This window comes from Balaenoptera physalus (assembly GCF_965194825.1).
Source record: "Balaenoptera physalus genome assembly, chromosome: 15".
NCBI classification, from domain to species: Eukaryota; Metazoa; Chordata; class Mammalia; order Artiodactyla; family Balaenopteridae; genus Balaenoptera; species Balaenoptera physalus.
Genome location: NC_138894.1, coordinates 9,827,776 through 9,853,198, shown reverse-complemented (window position 1 = coordinate 9,853,198; position 25,423 = coordinate 9,827,776). Strand labels below are relative to the sequence as shown.

At 42.9% G+C, this 25,423-nt stretch overlaps 2 protein-coding genes across 8 annotated transcripts in view; one reads left to right on the top strand and one right to left on the bottom strand.

The window, feature by feature from the left end:
- The window catches only part of MRPL30 (mitochondrial ribosomal protein L30), a 58,917-nt gene extending 42,166 nt beyond the window's left edge, over nucleotides 1-16,751 (top strand). For 2 of the 7 annotated variants that reach the window (XR_014254197.1, XR_014254200.1), the window contains 4 exons: nucleotides 2,994-4,597; nucleotides 7,244-7,909; nucleotides 9,046-9,219; nucleotides 16,225-16,751. The gene's annotated coding sequence lies outside the window, so the exon portion shown is untranslated. The remainder of the gene's footprint in view (nucleotides 1-2,993; nucleotides 4,598-7,243; nucleotides 7,910-9,045; nucleotides 9,220-16,224) is intronic. The other 5 variants (XR_014254201.1, XR_014254202.1, XR_014254196.1 and 2 more) reach the window with 3 other exon arrangements.
- On the bottom strand, nucleotides 9,245-14,286 carry LYG1 (lysozyme g1; the record flags this gene model as incomplete). The annotated part of the gene is given in 4 exon segments (XM_082426210.1): nucleotides 9,245-13,329; nucleotides 13,516-13,638; nucleotides 13,641-13,653; nucleotides 14,044-14,286. Coding segments are annotated over 4 exon segments (480 nt in total). The 3' UTR covers nucleotides 9,245-13,228.
- Nucleotides 16,752-25,423: the final 8,672 nt, after the last annotated feature.

Here is a 25,423-nt window from a genome sequence, read left to right as displayed (position 1 = left end):
TGAGTTTGGTGTGGGTCCACAAGTGTTCATTGTATTTTAAAAATAAATAATAGAGGAAGGCCACAAATGGACTAATGATGTGTTTCACAGACTAAGGTTTATGATTTATCTATTTTATGCATCTGATGTTAATGAAAAAATATATGTTAATTGCATTTGTAAACTGCAGCAACAACGAAATGTAATTTTAAAAAGCTATCAGGGCTTTTCGTTCTTACTCAAATGGCATAAGCCCACTACAGCCTATCTCACCCTCAGATTACAAGGAAAAACTGGACAAAATGCTGCCAGACAGCATTTCCTTAATAACTGTTTCAATGGTTGTATTGTGGCTATGTAGGAGAATGTCCTTGTTTGTAAAAACCTCACACTAAAATATTCAAAAATAATGAAACATCACGTTGGCAACTTTCAAATGGTTTAGGGAAAAATGAGTTATTTGCAGCATTCTGTACATTTGAGATTGCAGCTTTTCTGTAAATTTGAGATTGCTTCAAAATCAAGTTTAGGGAGTTCCCTGGTGGTCTAGTGGTTAGTTTTTGGCGCTTTCGCAACTGTGGCCTGGGTTCAATCCCTGTTTGGGGAACTGAGATTTTGTAAGCCGCGTGGCGCAGCCAGAAAAAAAAAAAAAAATCAAAAGTTTACATCAAAAAGAGTGAAAAAAATGTTAGAAACAAAAAAAGATAATTGCATGACACAGAAATGATTAAGGATTAATACCCAAAATAATTTCTATCAATCAAAAAGAAAAAGAGATGCACTGAAATAAAAAATGAAAAAGAGTCATGAAGAAAAGAGAAGAAAAACCATAAATGAACATGACAAAATGTTCCACATCTTTAGTGATCAGGGGAATGCATACGCAAACCACAATGTAATAACATTTCACACCCCCCAGATTGGCAAAACGTTTAAATCCTGACAATGATGGAGTATGTGGCAAGAGAAGCATTCATACATCACCGGTGAAAGTGTAATGGTTAGAATTACTTTACAAAACACTTTGGCATCACCCAGTATTAAATCCAGCGATTTTACAACAAGATAAATACCCTAGTGATCAGCACTGTCTTGTAGAAATAGAATGCAAGCCATATATGTAATTTTAAATTGTCTAATAGCTCATTTAAAAAAGTAAAAAGAATCAGCTGAAATTAATTTTAATAACATTTTAATTCAGCCCAATATATCCAAATTTTTTTAATCATTTCAACATGTAATAGATATAAAAACATTATTAATGAAGTATTTAGAATATTTTTCATACCAAGTCTTCAGTGAGTAGTCTTAGACTTGCAGCACTTGGACTTGCTGTATTTTAGGTGCCTAGCAGCCACATATGGCTAGTGGCTACTGTACTGGACAGCATAGCTCCAGAAACTTGACACGTGGAACAGGAGGCCTGTACAACAATGGCCGTAACAGCATTGCTCATAGTAGCAAAGTCTGGACAATCCAAATGTCCATCATCAGTGGAATTAATAAGTAAACTGTGTCACATACATACAAAATGGAATCCCAGACAGCAGTGAAAATAAATACATTACAGCTATAGGCATCAAGCTGTTTGTTTCTCAAAAGCAATATTGAGTAAAAGGAACAACTTACTGAGTGACGGATACAAAATGACTTCGTTGATATAAAGTTCAAAGGCAGACCCAACTCAATGATGTATCATCTAGGGCTACACACATGGTTGGTAAAAGTAAAAAGCAAAGCAGAAGAGTGGTTAATACAAAAATTCAGTCCACGATCCTCCTGGCGGTAATGGAGGAGAAGCTCCTTGGGGATTCCCCTAGTAGCAGTGAGGTGCTAGTTCTTTACCTGAGAGATAAGTGGATGGGTGTGCACTTTATTATTCTTTAAACTGTACATAAGCATTTTATGTAAATTATATTTAAATAGAAATAATTTACATTAAGGTGTGTATAGTGTACCTCTGGCTGTGGGGGAATTGTTAAAGCATGAGAATATTGTATGAATATTTATTCATATGTATAACATATCTCTGGCAAAATAGACAAGAACTGGTAAAATTAGTTGCCTCTGGATAGAGGAGTTGAGTGGCTAGAGGACAGGAATGGGAAGAAAATTTTCATAATATACCCTCTTGTATCTTGAATTGTGAAGTTCATGAATATTACCTAATCCATCAATCGATACATTTCTCTAATGCAATTGCTTGGCTCCCATCCCTGGAAATTCTGATTTAATAGGCCAGGACTGAGGACCCAGAAATTGCATTTAAATAAGGGAGGGGATTGTGATGCTGTCAGTCAAAGGACTACACTTTGAGAACCACCTCTACAGGCTTATTCATTCACAAACCCTCATTGCATGCTTATTGTGCGCTGGTCATTCTTCATCCATCATAAAAGGGAAAATAAACACAGGTATAGTTGCAGGTAAGAGCTCTTGGAAATTCTCTCTGATTGCTTCTCATATTCTCATAGAAAAGAGAAGCAGACATCCACTTAGATTGTCTGAGCACTAAGAAATAACGTATAAGATGGATGAGCCTTGAAAACACTACTGTTAAGTGAAAAGCCAGTCACAAAAAGACCACATGTTGTATGATCCCATTGATATGGAATGTAAAATAGGCAAATAGAGATAGAAAGTAGATGGGTGTTTGCCAGGGGCCAGGGGAGTCAGTTAGGTAGTGGACGGTGACTGCTAATGTTTGCCAAGTTTCTTTTTGGGGTGTTAGAAATGTTCTGAAATTAGATGGTGGTATTGGTGACACAACTCTATGAGTATACTAAAAAAAAAAAACAAAAAAAAAAACCCTGAATCATATACATTAAATGGGTGAATTTTATCATATTGGAAATATATCTGAGTAAAGGTGTTTTTAAAAGTAAGAAAAGAAATAACATAAAATACAACGTACAAGTTGGAGCCTAAGACCCACAGTTATTATTTTTGGTGGTAACAGCATTGGAATCGCTATGATATCACTATTATTAAGTCATGTGGTAATTACTTTTCAGATCCACCTCCTGGAGCCAACTGTATTTTCCCAGGATGGCCACACCATTGTATATCCCAACCCAAGTGCTCTTATCTTGTGACATTGACAATCTTGCATCAAGAGGTCAGGTCCATGTTTTCTCTCCTCAAACCTCAGTGGACCCCTGTAGCTTCCTCAACCAATAGAATGATGCAGAAATAACACTGTGTGTCTTCCAAGGCTAGGCTACGAATGGCAATATAGCTTCCTCCTGGCTCATCTCTTGGGATGCTTGTCCTTGGAACCCAGTCACCATGTTGTGAGGAAGCCCAGGCCACATGGAGAGGCCGCCTGTGGGCATTTCAGTGGACACCGGCAGGCCCTCAACCTAGAGCCAACAGCCAGCCTCAGGCACCAGACATCAGATGATTTCCACGTCCAGCCTTCAGAACATCCAACGGAGGCCCCAGACACTATGAAACAGAGACAGGACATCTCTACTGCACCCTGTCAGAATTTCCGACCTACAGAAATTGAGATATAATAATATGGTGACTTTGTCACACAGCTGTAGATAACTAACACATCCCCCTTACTAAACTTTGAGTTAATGGCAAGGATTATGACTTAGTTATCTTTGAATTTCCAGCATCAGCCTTAGTGACTGGCTCAATAACTAATAAAACAAAATTTGAAGAAAAGTAACACTTTCCCAGTCTGTGGAATTCAGGCGAGGCTCTTACTTCAGAGATGTGAAATCAGTTCTCATCACAACATAATTGTCAAAACATCCTGGAAACTTCCAGCCATTTTATCTTGATATTAATATACCAAGATCTCAATATTAATATATCAAATCTCAACGTATCAATGAGATTTGAAGTCAAATAGACCATCGTTCGAATCCCAGCTCTGCCACTTACTGGCTCTGTGACTTTGAACAAATTATTATCTTCGCTGAGCATAAATAATTTCTTTGTTTACATCCTTTTCAAACACCTAGGAATGTAGAGCAAATTTTAAGTGCATTCGAATCATCTGGGGATTGTGTTAACCTGCGGCTCCGATTCAGTTGGCCTGGGGTGGGACCCAAGATTCGGTATTTCCAACAAGCTCCCCAGTGATGCTGGGGATGCTGCTGGTCTGCAGTGGGCTGTTTTGAATAGTGTATTAATCATGTTTTCTATTTTCTGTATTTTATGACGTTTTGACGTCTTAAAAAGCTTGCTGGCCAGAGAAAGACTGCTCCTCCCAGGGCTAGCAGTTCTTTGAGAAAGCAAACGGCTCAGCGGGGAGCATGCCTTTCACACACACAGCAACCAATCCAAGCCCTTATTCCTCAATCACCACCTTTACCTAATTTACGCACGTGGAGCCAATCTTTCCCCGGCCCTAAATTATCCCAAGGCCAGATTCCAGGCAACTAGAGACCACCTCTAAAGACCAAAGCCCACAGAAATTATGCAAACTGGCCAGTCCTACACTGTTTCCTCTGCCCTTCCTTGCCGCCTTTCCCGCAGAAACCCCCTTGGAGGCTCTGACTCAGGCCCTCCCTTCGCTCTTGTCTTCGGCCTCCTGACCAAAACCTGCCGTTTCTCCCGTGGCCCTGAGTGGCGTGGCCTGCCTCTTGTTTCTAGGGGAACGGTAAGTACCATTCAACTTTTCTTACGATGGCACTGACCTCTCTCTGTCATCACTCAGTCACCTTTAGAAATTAAGACCCGGACACAGAATAAATAACAGGTCTGACATTGTTCTCGCTTTGTAAGATATCCTCCTTTTAAACGTCTGTCTCATTCTACCTCTGTTTACATGTTAACGAAAATTTACATTGAGATCTGCATCAAATAAAAAGCACCTGGTCACCACCAGTGAGGCTGTACATAGAGACGCTGAGAAAGCACCGGTCCCAGCATGGGCAGCGCCAGCAGGAAAGAGGATGCAGTGTCAGGGACACGCGTGCACTGGGCGAGGAGCAGGGACATGGGAGGCGCCCAGTCCTCTTGGCAGCTCCCTAGCAGGTCTGGCCTGATCTGCGCCTCAGCAGCTGGCCAACTGTGACCAGTGACTTTGTTCTGGTGAACTGGCTCTTGGCTCCCCTGGGAACATGAGGAGAGAATAAAACGCCACCTGCTTTCAAGATCGCAGAAAGTCACAACCCAGTCCCATCTAGTTTTTGTTTGTTGGGCCGCGCTGCACGGCTGGCGAGATCTCAGCTTCCTGACCAGGAATTGAACCCAGGCCGTGGCAGTGAAAGCGCAGAATCCTAACCACTGGACCACCAGGGAAGTCCCCATCTAGTTTTATTCTCTAAAGTTTCATTTGTGTTTCCAACATAAAGTCATTCCTTTATGTGCCTATAAATATGTACTGGTTTGTTTTTTTTTTTTTCCCCCAGAAGTAAGAACAAATCCTTCTTCTGAGTTATTCAGAGCTTCTAGGCTTCAGGGAGAAACAACACAAAAGAGTGCATGATTAAGCTCTCAAATGCCTGAGGTGAAGCCGTTAACCAAGTTCCTCTTATCAATTCCAGCAGCCTCCACTGTTTTCTGGGAGGATGGGAACTCACAGAGGAGCAGCCTGTCTCTTTGCAGCGCCCGCGGGTTGAGCTGGTTGAGCTGGTTTGTTAGTGCCCCGTGTGTTCAGGCCAGGGTTCATTCTGCTCTACACGACCTGATAACATGGGGATGCTGGGAGTTTTGCGTGTTTACTATCTCACACTCTGGAGCAAAAAATTCGAGGGATCTGGTTCTTATTGTCTTCTCAAAGAGCTTTTACTCAGGGTCTTAAGTATTCCCCTTTTTAATTTCCCCATCACAAGACATATTTTAAATAAGTTATTGGAAGTATAAAATGTCTATTTGGTCTGTGCTAGGAAAACCGATTCAGGTCATATAAGGAAGTCAAACATAAGAGAAATGGAGTTGCTTTGATTGGGCACTGCTTCAATATCTTAAAAAAAAAAAAAATCCCCATGAGGTTGCTCTAAGGCAGCGTGGGGAGGGGGGTAGAGAAGGCTGCAGGGGAGGCTGACAGAGGGGGAAGCGGGATGGATTCACCCTGGCTGGATAGGCTGACTCAGCGAGTCAAAGGGGACTCAGCTCCATCTGCCCAGCTAAGCCGGAAGTGGTGCACACCTCAATGAGGAATCTGGGTTTTGTTTTTTTGTCTTTGTTTTGACTGCGCCATGCGCGGCATGTGGGATCAAACCTGTGCCCCCTGCATTGGGAGCACGGGGTCTTAACCCCTGGACTGCCAGGGAAGTCCCAGGAATCTGGGTTTTAAATAGTCCTGAAAAGCGAGAGGAGACTTCAGAGTCTTCAGATGGCTACACAAAACCACCTGTCAGCATCCTATTTCGTTCAGGTAATTCTGGAGAATCTGTGAGGCAATAATTCTCAGCCTTGGCTACACATTAGAATCACCCGGGAGTGGGACTGGGTTTTATTTTTTATTTTTTTTCTTCCAGTTTTATTGAGATCTAGTGGACATAGAGCACTGTATAAGTTTAAGGTGTACAGAATAATGATTTGTTTATATATGTCATGAAGTGATTCTCACAATAAGTTTAGTGAACATCCTTCATCTCATATAGGTACAGAATTAAAGAAATAGAAAAAAAATTTTTTTTCTTCTGATAAGAACTCTTAGAATTTACTCTCAGGAACTTTCATATGTAACATACAGTGGTGTTAATTACGTTTCTCATGCTGTGCATTACATCCCTAGTATTTATTTATCTTATACCTGGAAGTTTGTACCTTCTGACTGTCCTCATCCAGTTCCCCCTCCCCAGCCCGCCCCCTACCTCCACCTCTGGTAACCACAGATCTGGAAATCTGGTTTCTTCTTCTATGAGTTTGTTTGCTTGTTTGTTTTTGAAGTATAATTGACCTAATTGAACTAACACTATGTTAGTTCTTGTTACACAATATAGTGATTTGATATTTCTATACATTTCATACTGATCACCAAAATAAATCTAGTTATGATATGTCACCATACAAAGATATTACATAGTTATTGACTATATTCCCCACACTGTACACTTCATACCTGAGACTCGTTTATTTTGCAGCTGGAAGTTTGTACCTCTTAATCTCCCTCATCTATTTCTTTCCACCTCCTACCCCTCCCCCCTCTGGCAAACACATGTTTGTTCTCTGTTTCTATAACTCTGTTTTGTTATGTTTTTTCATTTGTTTTGTTTTTTTTAGATTCCACATATAAGCAAAATAATACAGTATTTGTCTTTCTCTGTCTGACTTATTTCCCTATAATACCCTCTAGGTCCATCCATGTTGTCGCAAATGGCAAGGTTTCATTCTTTTTTATGGCTAATATTCCATATATCAAAACCAGAATCTCACCAAAGCACATCATTGTGAAATGTCAAACATGTGACAAAGAGAAGATTCTACAAACTCTAGAGGGAAGAGGGGATATATCATATACAAAGGATTAAAATCAAAATGACCTCAGGCTTCTCAAGAGTACTCCTAGAAGCCAGAAGACCAAGGGATAAATGCCTTCAAAATTCTGAAAGAAAACTATTTCCAGACTAGAATTTTTTACCAGGCCAAATCACCAATTCATGTGAGAGTAGAAAAAAAGGTACTTTGGACATGAAAGGCCTCAAAAAATTAACCTCCCACTCACTTTTCTCAGGAAGCTGCTGGAGGATGTGCTCCATAAAAACAAAGGAGTAAGCTAAAAATGTGAAAAATGGGGAGATGCAACATGGGAGAGCTGCAAAGGACTGATGGTGAAGCTGAAACTGCACAACTCGGATGGGACTCAAACCCACCAAAACTCAGATTGGGACTTGAACCCACAGGCTGGGACTCGAATGCACTGTCGCTTAATTGAGACCACACACCTGGTCTCAGGATTTAATGAAGCTCAGGTTCTTTATGTCTCATCCCAGAAGGAATTCAGCAAGAGGCAAAGTGATAGGTAAGAAGTGGATTTATTTAAAGAGATACACATTCCATAGAATGCGGTCTGTCTCAAACGGCGAGAATGGCCCCAAAATATGGGGTGGTTAGTTTTTATGGGCTGGGTAACTTCATAGGCTAATGAGTGGGAGGGTTATTCCAACTATTTGAGGGAAGGGGTGGAGATTTCCAGGAATTGGGCCACCACCCACTTTTTGGCCTTTTATGGTCAGCCTCAGAACTGTCATGGCACCTGTGGGTGTGTCATTTAGCTAGTGTATCAATATTGCAATGAGCGTATAATGGGGTCCAAGGTCTACTGGAAGTCAAATCTTCCACCATCTTGGACCTAGATGGTTCTAACCAGTTTATGTCATATCCTCAAAGGCTATGCCAATAGCTTTATTGCTTTGCCAGGCAAAGGGGGACAGAACCGGCTATTGCCCTTGAAACTGTGTGTCCCAACCCAGGAGGGTTTGGTGAGGAGTTTTATAGCAATGGTTCAAGGGCAGGATTACTGATAAGGATCAGGGTGTGTGCAGGGCCTGTATTCCTTTAATCTGGTCTCAAGTGATCTCCTGTTGAGCTTCTGTGGTTGCTTTAATCTGGCCTCCACTGGTCTCCTGATCTTCTCTGAAGAATGCTTCATCAAGTAGTTAGCATTTTCCATTTTGGGGGGGTTTTAGTTATGCAGAAGAGCTCAAAGATAGTGTTATGTGTATCCCTTGAGACAGAACCAGGATCCTGTCCCAAGGCTGCACTGTTGTCTCTTGGTTGCTCCTCCCTTGTCTCTGCATCCCCTCCCTTCCCTGATTAGCAGCTGTTTGAAAGGGTTCCGTGCCCAGGAACCCCACAGGGTACTGCTTGGTTTCATGACTTGTTCAAGGGCAAGCACTGCAGCCAGGCTTAGATCACAAAATGACGTGAGCCAGAATGGTTTCTCTTATGTCAAAAAAAGAAAAGTGAAGTCTGGTTCTTTTCCTCCGGGGACCCCCTACCCTATCCGAATAGAGAAGCTGCGTGAGACTGCCCTGGTGATTGCAGGACTGTATTTACCCAACTGGTTCACACGTGGGCTCATAACCAGTGCCTCCCAGTCCATTTCCATTGTGCCAGGGAAATGGAACTCTCCATTTCCATTTCCATTCTCCAAAGGTGTATTCCTGAGGTCTTCTCAGTCATATTGTCCTTAATGAGGATCCCTTCACTGGATTCAGCCTTGAGAGTGGGTCTTGGAAGGCAGACGGTGGGGAGACAAGAAGGAAGCAGCCCAGGAGTTCAAGGACACTGATGGTCATGAGCAGGTTCCACAAGCCCCTGACACAGAAGGTAAGCACTTTACATGATCACCTGATGTCTGCCCTGCATCTGTGCCTTGTGCACATGAGTGGCTGGCTGCTATTCCCAACTAAATTTTATGATTTAACAGTTCCTGAGGGCAGAGACTCTGATATAGTGCTTCATATATGGTGAGACAGTCATTTCCAAAACAAATTTTTGCTTGAAATGATGATAGTTGTTCTAGAATGACACTCTGTAAAGTGTTGATAGAATGAGGTATTAATTACTTTTATAGTATACAACCCCTAGAATTAAATAATTTGTCAGTATAGTGGTCAATGTCCTTGAGAGCAGCTCCAACTGAGGAATCACTCTCTGGTGGCCTGACCCTATTAGTCTTAATTAAGTGCCCCAAAGAAGGGGAGAGCTTAGCTGAGTTGGGGGAAATTGGGTGTAGGAGATTGTGGTTCAGGGAAGGAGAGGAAGAGGTAAACTTAGATGTCAGAGAGACCTACGGTTAAGATAATGCTGCAAAGTTTAAAAGTGACTCTCCTGAAACTGAAACCACACAACTCAGATTGGGACTCAAACCCACTGTCTTTTTTTTTTTCTTTTTAGGTGTATAGATGGTGCTTTTATTGTTATTTTTTAGTTTTTTAATAGATCTTCAGTGGAGTATAATTGCTTCACAATACTGTGTTAGTTTCTGTTGTACCACAAAGTGAATCAGCCATATGCATACGTATATCCCCACATCCCCTCCCTCTTGAGCCTCACTCCCATCCTCCCTATCCCACCCCTCTAGGTCATCACAAAGCACTGAGCTGATCTCCCTATGCTATGCTGCTGCTTCCCACTAGCTAACTATTTTACATTCGGTAGTGTATATATGTCCATGCTACTCTCATTTCACCCCAGCGTCCCCCCAGCCCGTGTCCTCAAGTCCATTATCTATGTCTACATCTTTATTCCTGCCCTGCCACTAGGTTCATCAGAACCTTTTTTTTTTTTTTTTTTTTTTAGATTCCATATATAACTGTTAGCGTACGGTATTTGTTTTTCTCTTTCTGACTTACTTCACTCTGTATGACAGTCTCTAAGTCCACCCATCTCGCTACAAATAACTCAATTTCGTTTCTTTTTATGGCTGAGTAATATTCCATTGTATATATGTGCCATATCTTCTTTATCCATTCATCTGTCGATGAACATTTAGGTTGGTTCCATGTCCTCACTATTGTAAATAGTGCTGCAAAGAACATTGTGGTACATGTCTCTTTTTGAATTATGGTTTTCTCAGGGTATATGCCCAGTAGTGGGATTGCTGGGTCATATGGTAATTCTATTTTTAGTGTTTTAAGGAACCTCCATACTGTTCTCCATACTGGTTATATCAATTTACATTCCCACCAACAGTGCAGGAGGGTTCCCTTTTCACCACACCCTTTCCAGCATTTATTGTTTCTAGATTTTTTGATAATGGCCATTCTGACCAGTGTGAGGTGATACCTCATTGTAGTCTTGATTTGCATTTCTCTTATAATTAGTGATGTTGAACATCTTTTCATGTGCCTCTTGGCCATCTGTATATCTTCTTTATTGAAATGTCTATTTAGGTTTTCCACCCATTTTTTAATTGAATTGTTTGTTTTTTTGATACTGAGCTGCATGAGCTGTTTCTATATTTTGGAGATTAATCCTTTGTCTGTTGTTTCATTTGCAAATATATTCTCCCATTCCGAGGGTTGTCTTTTCATCTTGTTTATGGTTTCTTTTGCTGTGCAAAAGCTCTGAAGTTTAATTAGGTCCCACTTGTTTATTTTTGTTTTCATTTCCATTATTCTAGGAGGTGGGTCAAAAAAGATCTTGCTGTTGTTTATGTCAAAGAGTGTTTCTCCTATGTTTTCCTCTATCAGTTTTATAGGGTCTGGTCTTACATTTAGGTCTTTAATCCATTTGGAGTTTATTTTTGTGTATTGTGTTAGGGAGTGTTCTAATTTCAGTCTTTTACATGTAGCTGTCCAGTTTTCCCAGCACCATTTATTGAAGAGGCTGTCTTTTCTCCATTGTATCTTCTTGCCTCCTTTGTCATAAATTAGGTGCGTGGGTTTATCTCTGGGCTTTCTATCCTGTACCATTGATCTATATTTCTGTTTTTGTGCCAGTACCATACTTTCTTGATTACTGTAGCTTTGTAGTATAGTTTGAAGTCAGGGAGCCTGATTCCTCCAGCTCCGTTTTTCTTTCTCAAGATTGCTTTGGCTATTTGGGGTCTTTTGTGTTTCCATACGAATTGTAAAAATTTTTTTTACAATTCTGTGAAGAATGCCATTGGTAGTTTGATTGGGATTGCATTGAATCTGTAGATTGCTTTGAGTAGTATAGTCATTTTCATGATATTAATTTTTCCAATTCAAGGACATGGTATATTTCTCCATCTGTTTATGTCATTTTTTATTTCTTTCATCAGTGTCTTATAGTTTTCTGAGTACAAGTCTTTCACCTCCTTAGGTAGGTTTATTCCCAGGTATTTTATTCTTTTTGTTGTGATGGTAAATGGGATTGTTTCCTTAATTTCTCTTTCAGATTTTTCATCATTAGTGTATAGGAAGGCCAGAGATTTCTGTGCATTAATTTTGTATCCTGCAACCTTATCAAATTCATTGATTAGTTCTAGTAGTTTTCTGGTGGCATCTTTAGGATTTTCTATGTATAGTATCATGTCATCGGCAAACAGTGACAGTTTTATTTCTTCTTTTCCAATTTGTATTCCTTTTATTTCTTTTTCTTCTCTTATTGCTGTGGCTAGGACTTCCAAAACTATGTTGAATAAGAGTGGTGAGAGTGGACATCCTTGTCTTGTTCCTGATCTTAGTGGAAATGCTTTCAATTTTTCACAATCCCACTGTCTTTTAGAGATCACACACCTGGTCTCAGGACTTAATGAAGCTCAGGTTCTTTATGTCTCATTGCAGAAAGAATTCAGTGAGAGGCAAAGTGTTAGGTTTTAAGTAGATTTATTTAGAGAGGTACACATTCCATAGACAGAATGTAGTCCGTCTCAAAAGGTGAGAGTGGCCACAGGGCATGGGGTTATCTCAGAAAGTGAGAGCAACCCTGGGAGAAACACACTCCACGGAGTGTGGGCCATCTCAGAAGACGAGAGATCCCAAAATATGGGGTGGTTAGGTTTTATGGGCTGGGTAATTTCCTAGGCTAATGAGTGAGATTATTCCAATTATTTTGGAGAAGAGGCAGAGATTTCCAGGAATTGGGCCACTGCCCACTTTTTGGCCTTTTATGGTTGGCCTCAGAACAGTCATGGCACCCCTGGGTGTGTCATTTAGCTAATGTATTACAATGAACGTATAATGAGGCTCAAAGTCTGCTGGAAGTTGAACCTTCTGCCATCTTGGACCTAGTTGGTTCTAACCAGTTTTTGTCGTGTCCTCAGTGGCTATGTCATTTTTATAAAGGTTGTGCCCTTCCCTCCTTTTGCAAATCTATTCCCCCCACCAGATGGGACTGGCTACCCTCTTACCCTTTTTCTCATCAAAAGTTTTCAATTAAAATTTGAAACTATGATTTTTATCAAAGAAATCAGTGATAGTTGCCAGATAAAATAACCATATGCCCAGTTATATTTGAATTTCAAATAGACAACACATAATATTTTAGTATAAATGTGTTCTAAATATTGCATGGGACTTACACTAAAAAAAAAAAATCATTTTTTATCTGGAATTCAAATTTAACTGGGATTCCAGTATTTTTATTTGCTAAATCTGACAATGCAAGCCAATGAGACACAGGATTCATTTCACAGAAGTCCACATTACAGCTCACATCCGTGGAAATACCTTTAAAGAGACACAGCCTTTTATTTACACACACCAGACCACAAAATGCAGATAATAATTCTTTAATGTGATTCATGTTATTTTGATGACATTTGGGTCAAACTCAGATTCAGAATCATTGGCCTCATTGGCTACTTTTATCTGTGTAACAGCTGAAGCTGCCCGCACGATAATGATCTTGGGTCTGAGCTGAAGCTTTAGAAGCCCTGTCTTTTGAAGTATTTGGCTCGTGCAAGGACATCATTGCAGAAGTCACAGCTCAGGTCCTGGCTGCTTCGGGTGTAGGCACAGAGTCCACCTGGAATTTGTGAGATGGGTTAATGCCAAGCCCACAGCCCCTCGCTGTGGCAGGGTGCTCAGCAGTTAACTCAGATTCTCTTTCCTAGTTGCTTTTTAGGAGGCAGCTGAGGTTTGGGGGGATCTGGTGCAATGAATTATGTTTGTACCTATTAACTCCATGCTGGGAAACCAACCCATGGGTTACACAAAGCTCTCAGGTGCTGGTCAGGGGTCCAGGTTGGAAACCTCCTCTGGATTTCTTTGATTCTAACAGTCAGGACCTCAGTCATCTGGGAAACCTGGGCCTTGCTGATCCAGGAGGTGGGGCATGAAGGCCAGGGTCCTGCGGGGAGAGAGGCAGAGGGTGATGCAGCTTCCTAGGATCAGGGCTACTTTTTCATTTCCCTTTTTCTCTCCTCCCCTTTGGCAGAACCATTGCCACCTTCAACCTCCCTGAGGATAAATAGTGAATCTACAAGTTTAGGCAAAGGAAGGGACGAGCAGACATTTCACGGCTGTTTTCGGGGTAATGGTGAGAGGCAGAGTTGGAAACCAGAGGTGACAGATGTAGCGTAGGGACCAGTCTGATGCCCTCTTTCAGTGCTGTAAGCATAAACCTTCTAAACAGGTCAGAAAGGGGTTTTTCTATCTGGACTTGTAACTCTCCTTTCAGATAATCCGAATATCTAAAGGTAACTTTTCTATACTTTCTTCTACACCATGTGGGTTTCACCATATGTAGGAGAAATGTCTGACTCTGGGGAGTTCTTTCTTCATCTTCAAAGGAGATGGACTCATCCTTTACAAAGGAAGCAGAATAGAGCAGGAGAAACGATGCCTGCCGTGACATCACCAATGATGTCCTTGGTCCCAGTACTGCATTTTCCAGCTGCTGGGTGACTTTGCGGCAATGACTTTGTCCTCGCAAATTCTCACTTGTAAAGGACAGATGACTTGCCTCCCCCACCGACCTCATCTCATCAGTTTATTGGATGGGTCCCCACATCAAAATAAGATAAAGTATTTGATGGGGCTTCCCTGGTGGCGCAGTGGTTGAGAGTCTGCCTGCCAATGCAAGGGACGCGGGTTCGAGCCCTGGTCCCGGAGGATCCCACATGCCGCGGAGCAACTGGGCCCATGAGCCACAATTACTGAGCCTGCGCATCTGGAACCTGTGTTCCGCAACAAGAGAGGCCGCAATAGTGAGAGACCCACGCACCGCGATGAAGAGTGGCCCCCACTTGCCGCAACTAGGGAAAGCCCTCGCACAGAAGCAAAGACCCAACACAGCCATAAAATAAAAAATAAATAAATAAATAAAATGACGAGACTCCTGCTTAGCCCACAGGGACTCAACATACTGTCGAGTTATCAAATACAGGTTCTTTCAAGAAACCAAGATACTTTGATCCTCAACACTGAGAAAGATGGTGATCAGACTGCAGATCTTGAAAAGCCAATTTCTGATGCATGTGCCTTATCCCAATAGCCTCATCATTATCAAAAGATAATACCAAAAGTAGAATTTCTTATCAGTGCTTCTCTTACTTTGGGTTCTTTTTCCTTCAGTTAAGAGGAAAGGTTACGCTTTCCTTGGTGCCTTGCCATAGTCTTTGCTTTGGTTAGAAGAAGGAGCTGGAAGACATTCCCCACTGCTCTAAGCCCCCAGCCTGGGAATCTCAGACCCCTTTGGTCACCTTGAGCCATGTTTCCCGTTCTCCCTCTGTAGGACTCCTAGGCAGGAACAAACCTGGGCCAGAGCCTGGGGAGACCAATAAACAGGCTATTTCCACCAGCAAAGTCAAATCCTCATGAAGTCAGGTCATGATCAGGGGTCCAGGATTGAACTCATAAGGGGGTCAGCAGACAAGAGATCGGACAACTGGTCACCATCAAGCACTTGCTCTCAAATGCTTTCTCATCCCAGCCATTCCTCTAATCACCTTCCTCGTGTACAAACAGCCCTGGTTCCCCCACTAGCTACCAAATGAATACACAAATGCCACCCAGAATAGCTTGCCGCTGACCCCAGGGGATGCCTGAGGAGCCAGCCACCTGCCCCCAAAGCCTCCACCTTCCATGAGCCCCTCCCACTCCCGGCTGCTCCCATGATCTCCCTTGGTCAGCTGAGATTGGCTACGATCCTTTTGAGTTATTACTATCATTACAAGTAGGGTGTGTATATAAATATGTACTCGGCACTTTCATAATGCTTTTCTCATCTCTTTTGTTTGAAGGTTAGTATTGTGGGTGGTTCCTTCCAAACACCCAGGAAGAGAATATGTCAAGATGAAGAAGAGGTATTAAGGAAGTCATTTGAATTAACAAAAAGCCATGCTTTTTGTTTTCCTTCCCTACAACATTGAGATGGTCTATCTGATTTCCCTTAGTTGAGTAGAAAATGTCATGCCCAGTCCAGAACACCAGAAAGATACAGGAACTTGGAATTTTAGCTGTGTTTACAGGAACTCTCAGATTCAATCACCTAATAGGAATCACCCACTGAGCCCCCAGCACTGAATGAGAGAGGACACTCTGTCCCAGGAAAAAGAGCAGAGAAAGAGCCATGTAGGTACAGGAAAAGCTCATAGTTTCATGAAAGTATATATTTACAGAGGCTTCTCACTGGCTTTATGGAAAGGACCCATCAGAAAAAAGGACTGCTTGCATCCAGATGCAAAACCCAGAGCATTTTACTCTTTGTACTGCTTTTCCAGGGGACAAAAATACTTCTTGGAAACACAAGTGGAAAAACTTAGCTTTTATTGCAACATGAAAGCTCGTTTCATTTTCCAAGCATGGAACTAAATGTCTGTGTTGCGTAAGCACTTGAATGAAAAGAGTCTGTGTAAATACATGTGCCAATGACTTAGGAACACAGAGTTACTTTGTTTTTTTTTTTCAATTACATCAGGAAAGAGCAAGAAGTGAAAATAAGAAATCAACATAGCATATCGAAGGAACCCAAACTCTGTGACCCAACTTTCCAGGTGCCAAAAAGGAGTCTATGTTCAGAAGGGAGTGTTGAGGCGTCACTGGAGTGTGTGTGGGGAGAGTCCATCGGTCACCCAGGACCGATCCGGTCAAACCCCTGTGGCTCCAGACACTTGGAACCATTATCAAAATGTCAGGTCAGTCCAGCACCGTGTTCATGATGCCAAGCACAGCATCCGCTGCAGCAACCCTCTTCTCCCTTTCTGGAGAGCAAAACTGTGACAGACAGCATGGGGGTGTCAAGGTGGAGGGCACGCTGGAAACTGACAACCTGAACACCATTTGGGGCCAGTTCAGGTTCCTGGTGGCCTCCACTCACCCTTCCTCCACTGAGCACTTTGTAATTCTCAAAGCAGTGTTTAGATTTGTAAGGCATCGTGGACCATTTCCTCCTCAGTTAAACAGTGTTTCTGGAAAAGGTGGAAATAAAGGTCTTTGGTCTTTGTAGTTCTCTCACAAGAGAACCCCCATTCCTTTTCCATGAATGTTCTCCCAGATTTTCCCCACAAACCTTGAACCATAGGCATCCCAGGTCCTTAGGGTCCTCCAACCAGCCTGGAAAAGGTGCCGTGTTAACATCCTAAGGTGCTGGGAGATGGAGGTGGCCCTTCCCCATCGTGCCCCACCAACTTGGTCCTGGAAGGATTGAGAACTGCTCTCTACACACGCACCAGGCAGGTCTCCTCTGCTCCACGTTGTACTGCTACCCTGACCCTGGTTTTATTGCTAACTCAGCTTTCTTGCTTGCTCCCTGTGGACTGAAAGGCCTTTCCAGTAGCATCACATCTTAGCCATATCCCCTCTTGCTCTCCCTCCTCACACACACCCTAGCATTGCCCCGCAGACTGCTGTGCACCAACAGGCCTTAAATGAAAATAACAGCAATGACAGTCACATACATAAAATGTTTCTGCCACTAGGACCACATTTTCTTGAGAAAAATCTAACTTTCTAGAGTCAAATATAAGGCTCCTTTTAAACTCACTTTTTGCAGAGTTGCATTTTCACATGGTCCATGAAAATATATATTTACTGAATTTGGATTGTGAGCAAGGATCGCCAGCCTGGAAGGTTCGATCTCTTCACTCTCTGCAGGTAAATCCTTTCCTGGTTGAGAGAAACCTGGGAAGGAGTTCCTTCTCTCCCTTCGGCCTCTGTGCCTGCTTTCCTCACTTTGCCCATCTGGGATTCCCGGAGTTGGGAACTCCAGGAAGGCTCCTCTCCCAGTGCGAAGGACTGTCCCAGGAATATCCCGTTCTGAACAAAGATCAAATCTACGACTCTTGAAGCCTGTCTAGCCTTTGACTCTGCCAAGTTTAAGCTGTTAGACTTGTTGGCCTTAGATCTTTCACAGCCTCCAGAGAAGATAGGAGTTTGTTATAGAAGTGTCACTTAAGGTGGGTGGGGTTAATGAAATAGGAGGGAGCCTGAGGGTGGGGGAGAGGTTACATCTGGAAAAACATAAACACCTCTGTCCTTTGGCTTTGAATTCACAAAGAACACATCTCATTTGGCCTATAACATGCACACATGTTTCTGTTCTCCCATTCTTTCTTTCACCCGTGCTCACAAATACAAAAGTAACTATATACTTGAATTAAAAGAAATCTAAACATGTATAAGTATTGTAAAAAAAAAAAATCATTCTATCATCTACATAATCTTTTATAACTTGCATTTTCCTTGCAAGGTTCTTGAGTTTTCTCTGGCTCCAACTTTTCTTATTTACTTAGCAGCAGAGACACAGTCATTATCAGTTGATCACCATATCCTGGATTTTTCATGCTAAATAGGCCTGAGCAGAGTTCCACCGCTCACCTGTTTTCAGTGAGCTCTTGTCCTCAGAGACCATCAGCCCATCACCCCTTATATAGAGTCCCTGGCCTGCTGCCTCTTTCAAAAAGTGTTGACTTCACCCTCTTACTAAGAGATTTATGGCTAAGTCTTACAAATTATAAAGACTTTGAACTTATATAGGGCCTTTTATTCAAGAACGTCCTGACATTTTGCAAACATTAAGCAATATTATTTCCTGCCACACCTCAGAGGGCAGATCCTAGTTATATTCGTTTTGACATTTTCTGGTCCTACACTTGTTTTTATTTGCACCAGTTTCTGGGAATGGGGCCAGGGAGGAAGGGAGGAAGGGAGGGAGGGTGGAAGGAACTGAATCTGGAGTGTTAGAAACTCTTATTCTTGGTGTGTATTTCAGGTAAGCAGAGCCACACCTTAGGCTGAATGATGCTCTTTTATACACATCTAATACCTACAGTTTGTTCCTAAATGTCTACCCCAATAAATACTTCAAGAGGGTTTATATGAGATTTCCAGGAAGGACTCCTTGCCCCAGATTGCCCAAGGGATGAGTTCCATAACTAAAAGAAGGCGCCTCCTCCACCACCATGCCCGATGCCGCAGCTCTACTGAATGGCTTGATTTCCCCCAAGCAGCCCCATCATTTGCTCCGTGCCTATGGACAGGCTCCTCCCTCTGGTAGAAATGCCCTTGGGGACAGGACTGTGTCTCATTTGTCTTTACAACCCTAGCACCTAACACCCTACCCAACACATATGAGATACTCAGTAAAACCCATGGAATAAATGGGTTGTGCATTGGCTGACTTGTTGCTAATCTGTCTCCTCTGCATCCCCTGCCTTCTCCTGGGTCCCCTGCCCTGCCACACCTGGAATGTGTGAGAGCAGTGAACTTGGCGGCTTCATTCATGACTGAGTCCTCAGAGACCAGATCAGAGTCTAGCACGTTGTGTGTGTTCGGTAAATATTTGTTGAATCAGTCAATGCATGAAGAATCTTCAATCTCACCCAGCAAGGTTCAGATCCGGTCTCCAACCCCACGTCCCAGGTTGGTTTCCATGCTGCCTGGTAGGTATTTCAGCCTGAAAACAACTTGAGAGCAAGGACTGGGTCTTTTCTCCTATATCCCCTAAATGGCACATAAGAGGTATTCGGTAGATGTTGATAGAATGAATAAATGAACCAAAGGATATTTATGACTTGGGGAAGTCACTGACTCCATATTTGCAGCTCAGACTTTGGGGACTGGGATTTCCTAGTTCACTCCCCATGGCGGAGGTGGTGAGGCTACGAGAAGACAGGGCACTCTGAGCAAGGATCCAAACCCAGAGACCAGGAGTTCCTGAACTTTACATCTGGGGACAGGGTGTGAGAATGCTGGTCTCCTCTCTGTTGTTGGCAGAGTTGGGATAAAAAAGCAGATAAATAATGTACCCCACTAGAAGCCATATCCCTACCAAACAGTGGAATCCTTTCTCTTTATTTTGTCTACCAAGGTCTAGCACACACCAACGACAACTCATTTATTAGAGCGTGTGAAAATTCGGGAAGGCCCTGGCCCCATCTGCAAAAACACCACGTCACCAGGGCCAATCAAACCCAGTGCCAAGGATGCACATCAGCATCCTGGAAGTTTCTCCCGTGGTTGGCAACCAGCATGTTGCCTGGCAACAGCTCCACGGAAATGATACACACCAATGCCCTCAGGCTCATTCAGTCCTCAGCTACTCCGTATGAACAACCTCCCTTTCAAAGACCTGGCAGACACCCAGTGGGGAAGCTGGGGCGGAGTGGGGGTGAGGGCGGGTATTGAAAAGAAAGCTTGTTGCGCCTGTTCTTAAGTGAGACTAAATATTAGAAACAGCTGAAGATATTCCCTGCCATGCCCCATACAATTCTGACACCAATTCTGAGGTGTGTGTGTTTTTCCGTCCCAAGCAGTTCTGTGACACCAGCTGAGTCCTATGATTTAACTCAATTCTGACACTATCTACCTGGAAATCGTATCAGATCCCAAAGATTAAGGTCTCAGTCCTATAAGACTGCCCTCCACACCCACCTCCAACTTCAGAAGCCAATTGTAAGTCCAGGTTGCACCTGGGCTTCTGACCTACCAGCTGTAGATCAGAATTTCCAACGACCTCTCCTTGGGTTCCATTAATTTGCTAAAATGGGTCACAGAACTCAAGAGAACCTTATACTTACTAGATTACCTATTTATTTCAAAGGATATAACTCAAGAAGAGCCAGATGGAAGAGAGGCTGTAGGGCGAGGGATGGGGAAGGGGTGCAGAGCTCCCATGACCTCTCTGGGACCACTCTCCCCACATCCCCACATGTTCACCAACTCAGAAGCTCTCTGAACCCTCTCCTCTTGGGTTTTATGGAGGCTTCATTGCAGAGGCAGGATTGATTAAATCATTGGTTATTAGTGACTGAACTCGAGCTTCAGCCCCTCTCCCCTCCCAAGTAGAGGGGTGGGATTGAAAGTTCCAACCCTAAAATCACCAGATTGGCTCCACTGGCGACCAGCCCCCATCCTTAGGGGCTTTCATTAAAATAGCAAAAGACGACTTTATGGTTCTCACCACTTAGGAAATTCTGAGGGTTTTAGAAGCTCCGTGCAAGGAAGGGGACAAATGGAGAGACCAAGCTAAGAACCCAGGCTTAGGCTAAGAGCCAAACCTGTTTCCCCCTAGATGCTGCTCCAGGTGGCATTTGGTCCTGAAGTTCTGGACAGTCTCTTTTAGGCAGGGGCTTCCTGGACTCTTCTGTTCAGTCTCTGCCCTACTCAGTGTTTGACCTTTCCACCACTGTCAGTCCTGAGTGGAGCTCCTGTCTTTGGTTGCTATTCACGTCTCTGGGAAATGGCTTCTCACGGACCGTGCTGATTCTTCGATGACTTCTAACTCCTCCCACCCTAAGAATCCTCATGACCTAAGAGGGCATTTTCCAAAAAGCCTCCTGGACACTGCAGAAAAAAGTGACAGATATGTACTATTGTACACGTCAGAGTCCAGGAATGCTCCTTGTGGCATTTTATAAGAGGTGGCTGGTTGGATAGGGCAGATGCTGTGTTGTGCTCTGCTAATATTTCCCAGGGGAAAACTTGGCAGCTCTTCTTGCCCTCCCCTGAGGGAGGGCACACAGGCTGGTCCCAGACACAGGCTTGAGGTGCAGTCTAACAGAATGTACCCCATAGATACCGGGTGTGACCTACACTCACTTGGTGGGCAAGCTGAAGAGGGCTTTCCTGTTTCCACATCCTGGAAAGCTCTTGTTAGTGTTTTTCTAAGAACAAAGGAAGGAACTGATCTGATCTGATGTGCACCTACAGAACCTTTATACTCATTTGAAGAGACCCTACAGTCATATGAACCTTATCACTGCTCTTTATCATAGATTATTCAAAACACCAGGAACAATAAAATCTATGCGATTTTTTTCATACATTGAACACAGAATTTGTGGATGATTTTTTCTATTTCTTTTCACAGTCTATGATGCCATCCTCAGAAACAGAAGTCTAGATGTAGTCAAGCATTCTCATTGCAAAAGACCATATCTTCTAGTTTTCATTAAGGTCAATGTGACAGTGGAAAGATACAATTGAACTTTCAGCATGGTAAAAGTTTGACTACCTAAAACTGTCAGATGGAAAAAGGTGCCATGTCTAAATATACTGCTGGTTGCTGAAAGGAAAACTCAAAACCTTGCTGCTTTTCTTGTCAGTGATTGCCTGAAGAAGAAGAGTATTTTGATCAATCTTGCTCACAAGACGCCTCCTGCCAGCTCTGGGGTTCAGAAAGAATTGACTTATTCTTAATAGTCAAACCCCAGTTCATTGAGAGGTTCTACCATGTTTGCTTTTTGGGGGGGGGAATCTTCTATTTTGCATTCCTCCTTTTTAATCTTTGGCTTGGCACATCCCTAAGTTGTGAAATCTCCTTGTGTGTTAAGAGCAGTGTTTTAATACCAATTTATAAACATGCGAGTACTTATATAAATTTAGACATGTAAATGCATGTCTTTTATTGGCTTTCCTCTTACACCTAATAAAATCTCCAAGAGAAATACTTTTCAATTGTCAAAAACTTCTATTACATGGACCTGAAACTACTTTTGCCTGAAAGTATTAGGGAGATGATCTATGAATGAAGGCTGGATCTTTAATTTGTTTCAGATTACTTCTAGTTTACATGAAGAAAAAGAATAATTGGGGATTTGAATTATGAACCAGACGTAGGTACTTTTGTACATTTTCTATTTATATTCATATGATGCCTTTTCTCCAGTAAGTGTGAAATAAAATATTGACCCCGTGTAACAAATACAATACAAAAACAAGGCAAATAATAAATGCCTAGGCTGGCTATGGAGAAAAGCAATTCCAGGAAGCAAGTAACAACCTTATTCCTTTTAAAATATTTCTGTCCATCCATTAAATAAGTATTTACTTAGTACCCACAATGTGCCAACCACTGGGTTTATGCCAGGAATAAAAAGTTGAATAAGGCACAACCTCTGCCCTCAAGAAGCTCACTGCCAGGTATTTACTGATATTTTTCTGACTTCTGTTGGGCCAAGGGGCTAAATTCCTGGTTCCCCCTGGAGCAAACATCCAACCTCTCATGTACAGACCATAAAACTCCATAGGATCCATTAGCCACCCTGAAACAAACTGATGAAGTAACTCTAAGTAAAGTTCTTTATTGTCCACAGGCATAGAATTGTGATACCAATAAAACTGTCTTATTCAGGAACCAATAAAATTCTTAGATGCTGTGACTCATGCAGTTTGTCTCAAATATCCCAAATGTGGAAACCTGCCCAAGGGATCACTGGGTCAGACCTCACAGTGGTGGATCACTTCCCAGGGTATCAGATACTTTCACACAGGCTATAATAGCACCCTTATGATGTATAAAGCAGGCATAATCATTACCCATATTTTACAGTTGAGGAAACTGTGATCCTCAACAATGAAATGACTTAGACGACCAAATCAGCAAGGAGCCAAAGGTCAGGTTAGGTAGACTTGTTTGCCTACAATTTTATGTCCTGTAACTCCCCAGAGAGGATAGAGTTCCTCTCTTTAATGGGATCTCTGGGGAGTACCGTGGTTTGGGAATCAGCATCAGTCAAGGCCACAGAAGTTTGCCTATTATGTGGGGAACAATGGCCCACCATGGTTGTATAGAGGTGATTGTCCTCCAGTGGTTGCTGGGATCCCAGGGGTATGATGCTTCCCTAGCAAGGCTGAGGAGATTGCCATTGGTCAGGGAATGCCATTGGTCAGGTGAGGGAATGGAGCACTGTGTCCTGTGCCTTGGGGATCTGCATTCAGGAATGGAGGATGTTGGATGCTCTGTACAGTCTCTATGGAAGAGCATGGAGCTCCCAGGGGTTATTACCCAAAATCTGATCATGGGGGAAGCCCAGGTCATGGAGTCACCAATATCAGGTCCTGGGTGACCCTGGAAAATCTGAGATGGAGGCTTATCTAAGTAGTAGGATTTTTTGCCTTGAGAAGTGAAGACCTGAGTCTTGGGGCCTCCTCATTAGCAGCCAATAATTCCAAGCCATCTAGGGCTTCTGTAATAGTGGCCACATGAGTAACCAAAGGGAGTAAGAAGGTCCTATGGTCTGTAGATAATCCCTTGAGAATAACTGCCTTGTGTCTGCATCAAAAGGAGCGTGCTCAGAGCTGGCTAGGGCTTCCCATCCACTGGTTCTGAATTAACTTTAACTTAGGCTGAGATGCACGATTTGGCTGTTCTATCTTGTGATTCCCCCAAATAATATATTATGGGATCCACTAGACTTGTGGAAATGAGTGTGTAATTGTGTTGTTCAATTCTAAAATTTCTATTTGATTCTTGGTATCTTTTAAATTTTTTTCTTTTGCTGAGACTTTCTATTTATCTGCTGAGACTCTAATTTTTTGTTTGTTTCAAGTGTGTTTGTAATTGTTTGTTGAAGGATTTAGAAATCTTTGTCAGATAAATCTAACATCTGTCTTCTGGGTATGGGCATCTACTGATTGTCTTCTTTCATTCAGTTGGAGATCTTACTGGTTTTTGGTATGAGTGATTTTTAGTTGAAACCTGGACATTTGAGGTATTATGTTATGAGACTCTGGATCTTATTTAAACCTTCTATTTTAGCTAGCTCCCTCTGACACTGGTCCAACAGGGGAAGAGAGGTGCCATGTCTTTTTTTTTTTTTTTTTTCTTTTTGGCCATGCCGTGGCATTCGGGATCTTAGTTCCCCTGACCAGGGATCAAACCCGTGCCCCCTGCAGTGGAAGCTCGGAGTCTTAACCACTGGACTGCCAGGGAAGTCCCAGAGAGGTGCCATGTCTTTCCTGCTAGGTGGGAATGAAAGTTCAGGCTCTCCACTCAGTTCCATTGACACCCGGTGGGTGTCATTACTGCGGTGCAGGGGTGGGGGGGTTGGTTCCCAACCAGGCCTCCGTTGACATCTCCCCAGCTGGGCAGAGTAAGAGTGCCCTGCTGCTCCCCTGACACTGGGTGCGGGTGGCCTCATTACCTCCGGGTGGTAAAGTCCTGATTCTCCATTAGACCTGCTCAGAATCACCTCTATTGGAGAGAGGTGCTCATTACTGCCAGGTGGTAGTGGAAGTCCAGGTTCCTCACTTGGTCCCCAGTGACACTGTGGTGAGAGCAGGACATTCATTAGCCGCATTGGGATGAAAGTCCCAGCTCCCTTCCTGACACCACAGCATAGGGAGGAATTGGGGCCCCTTGTTACAGCCTGGCGAGGGGGGAAGTCTAAGCTCCCCGTTCAGCCTCTGCTGCTGGGGGTGGGGCCACAGTTTTGTCTCTGGTGTTTGGATAGACTAGAGCGGTGATTGTCTAAAGGTTGTCCGTCTTGCTAGGCTTCTCCTTTCCTGGTCCTTTGGTTGGACACAGCAGGCTTCTGTTGAGGTCTCTTGGGGCAGGGGAGGGAGTTTTTCCGGGCCCTTAGGTGTTTCCAGGTTAGTGGCTTCTTCAACTTCAAGTCTGTCATATATGAAGCAAAAAACAAACAAACAAAAGGAAAAAAAAAAAAACAAAGCAAGAGAAAACAAACAAAACCCAGGGAACTCACTGCCATGTCATTCTTCGGGTCCTGAGCCAGCCTGCCTTCTTCTCTCAACCTTACAGTTTTCTTATGGGTTTTTTTGTTTGTTTTTTGGTTTTTTTAATTGAAGTATAGTTGATTTACAATATTGTGTTAGTTTCAGGTGTACAGCAAAGTGATTCACACACACACATGCATATATATGTGTGTATATATATT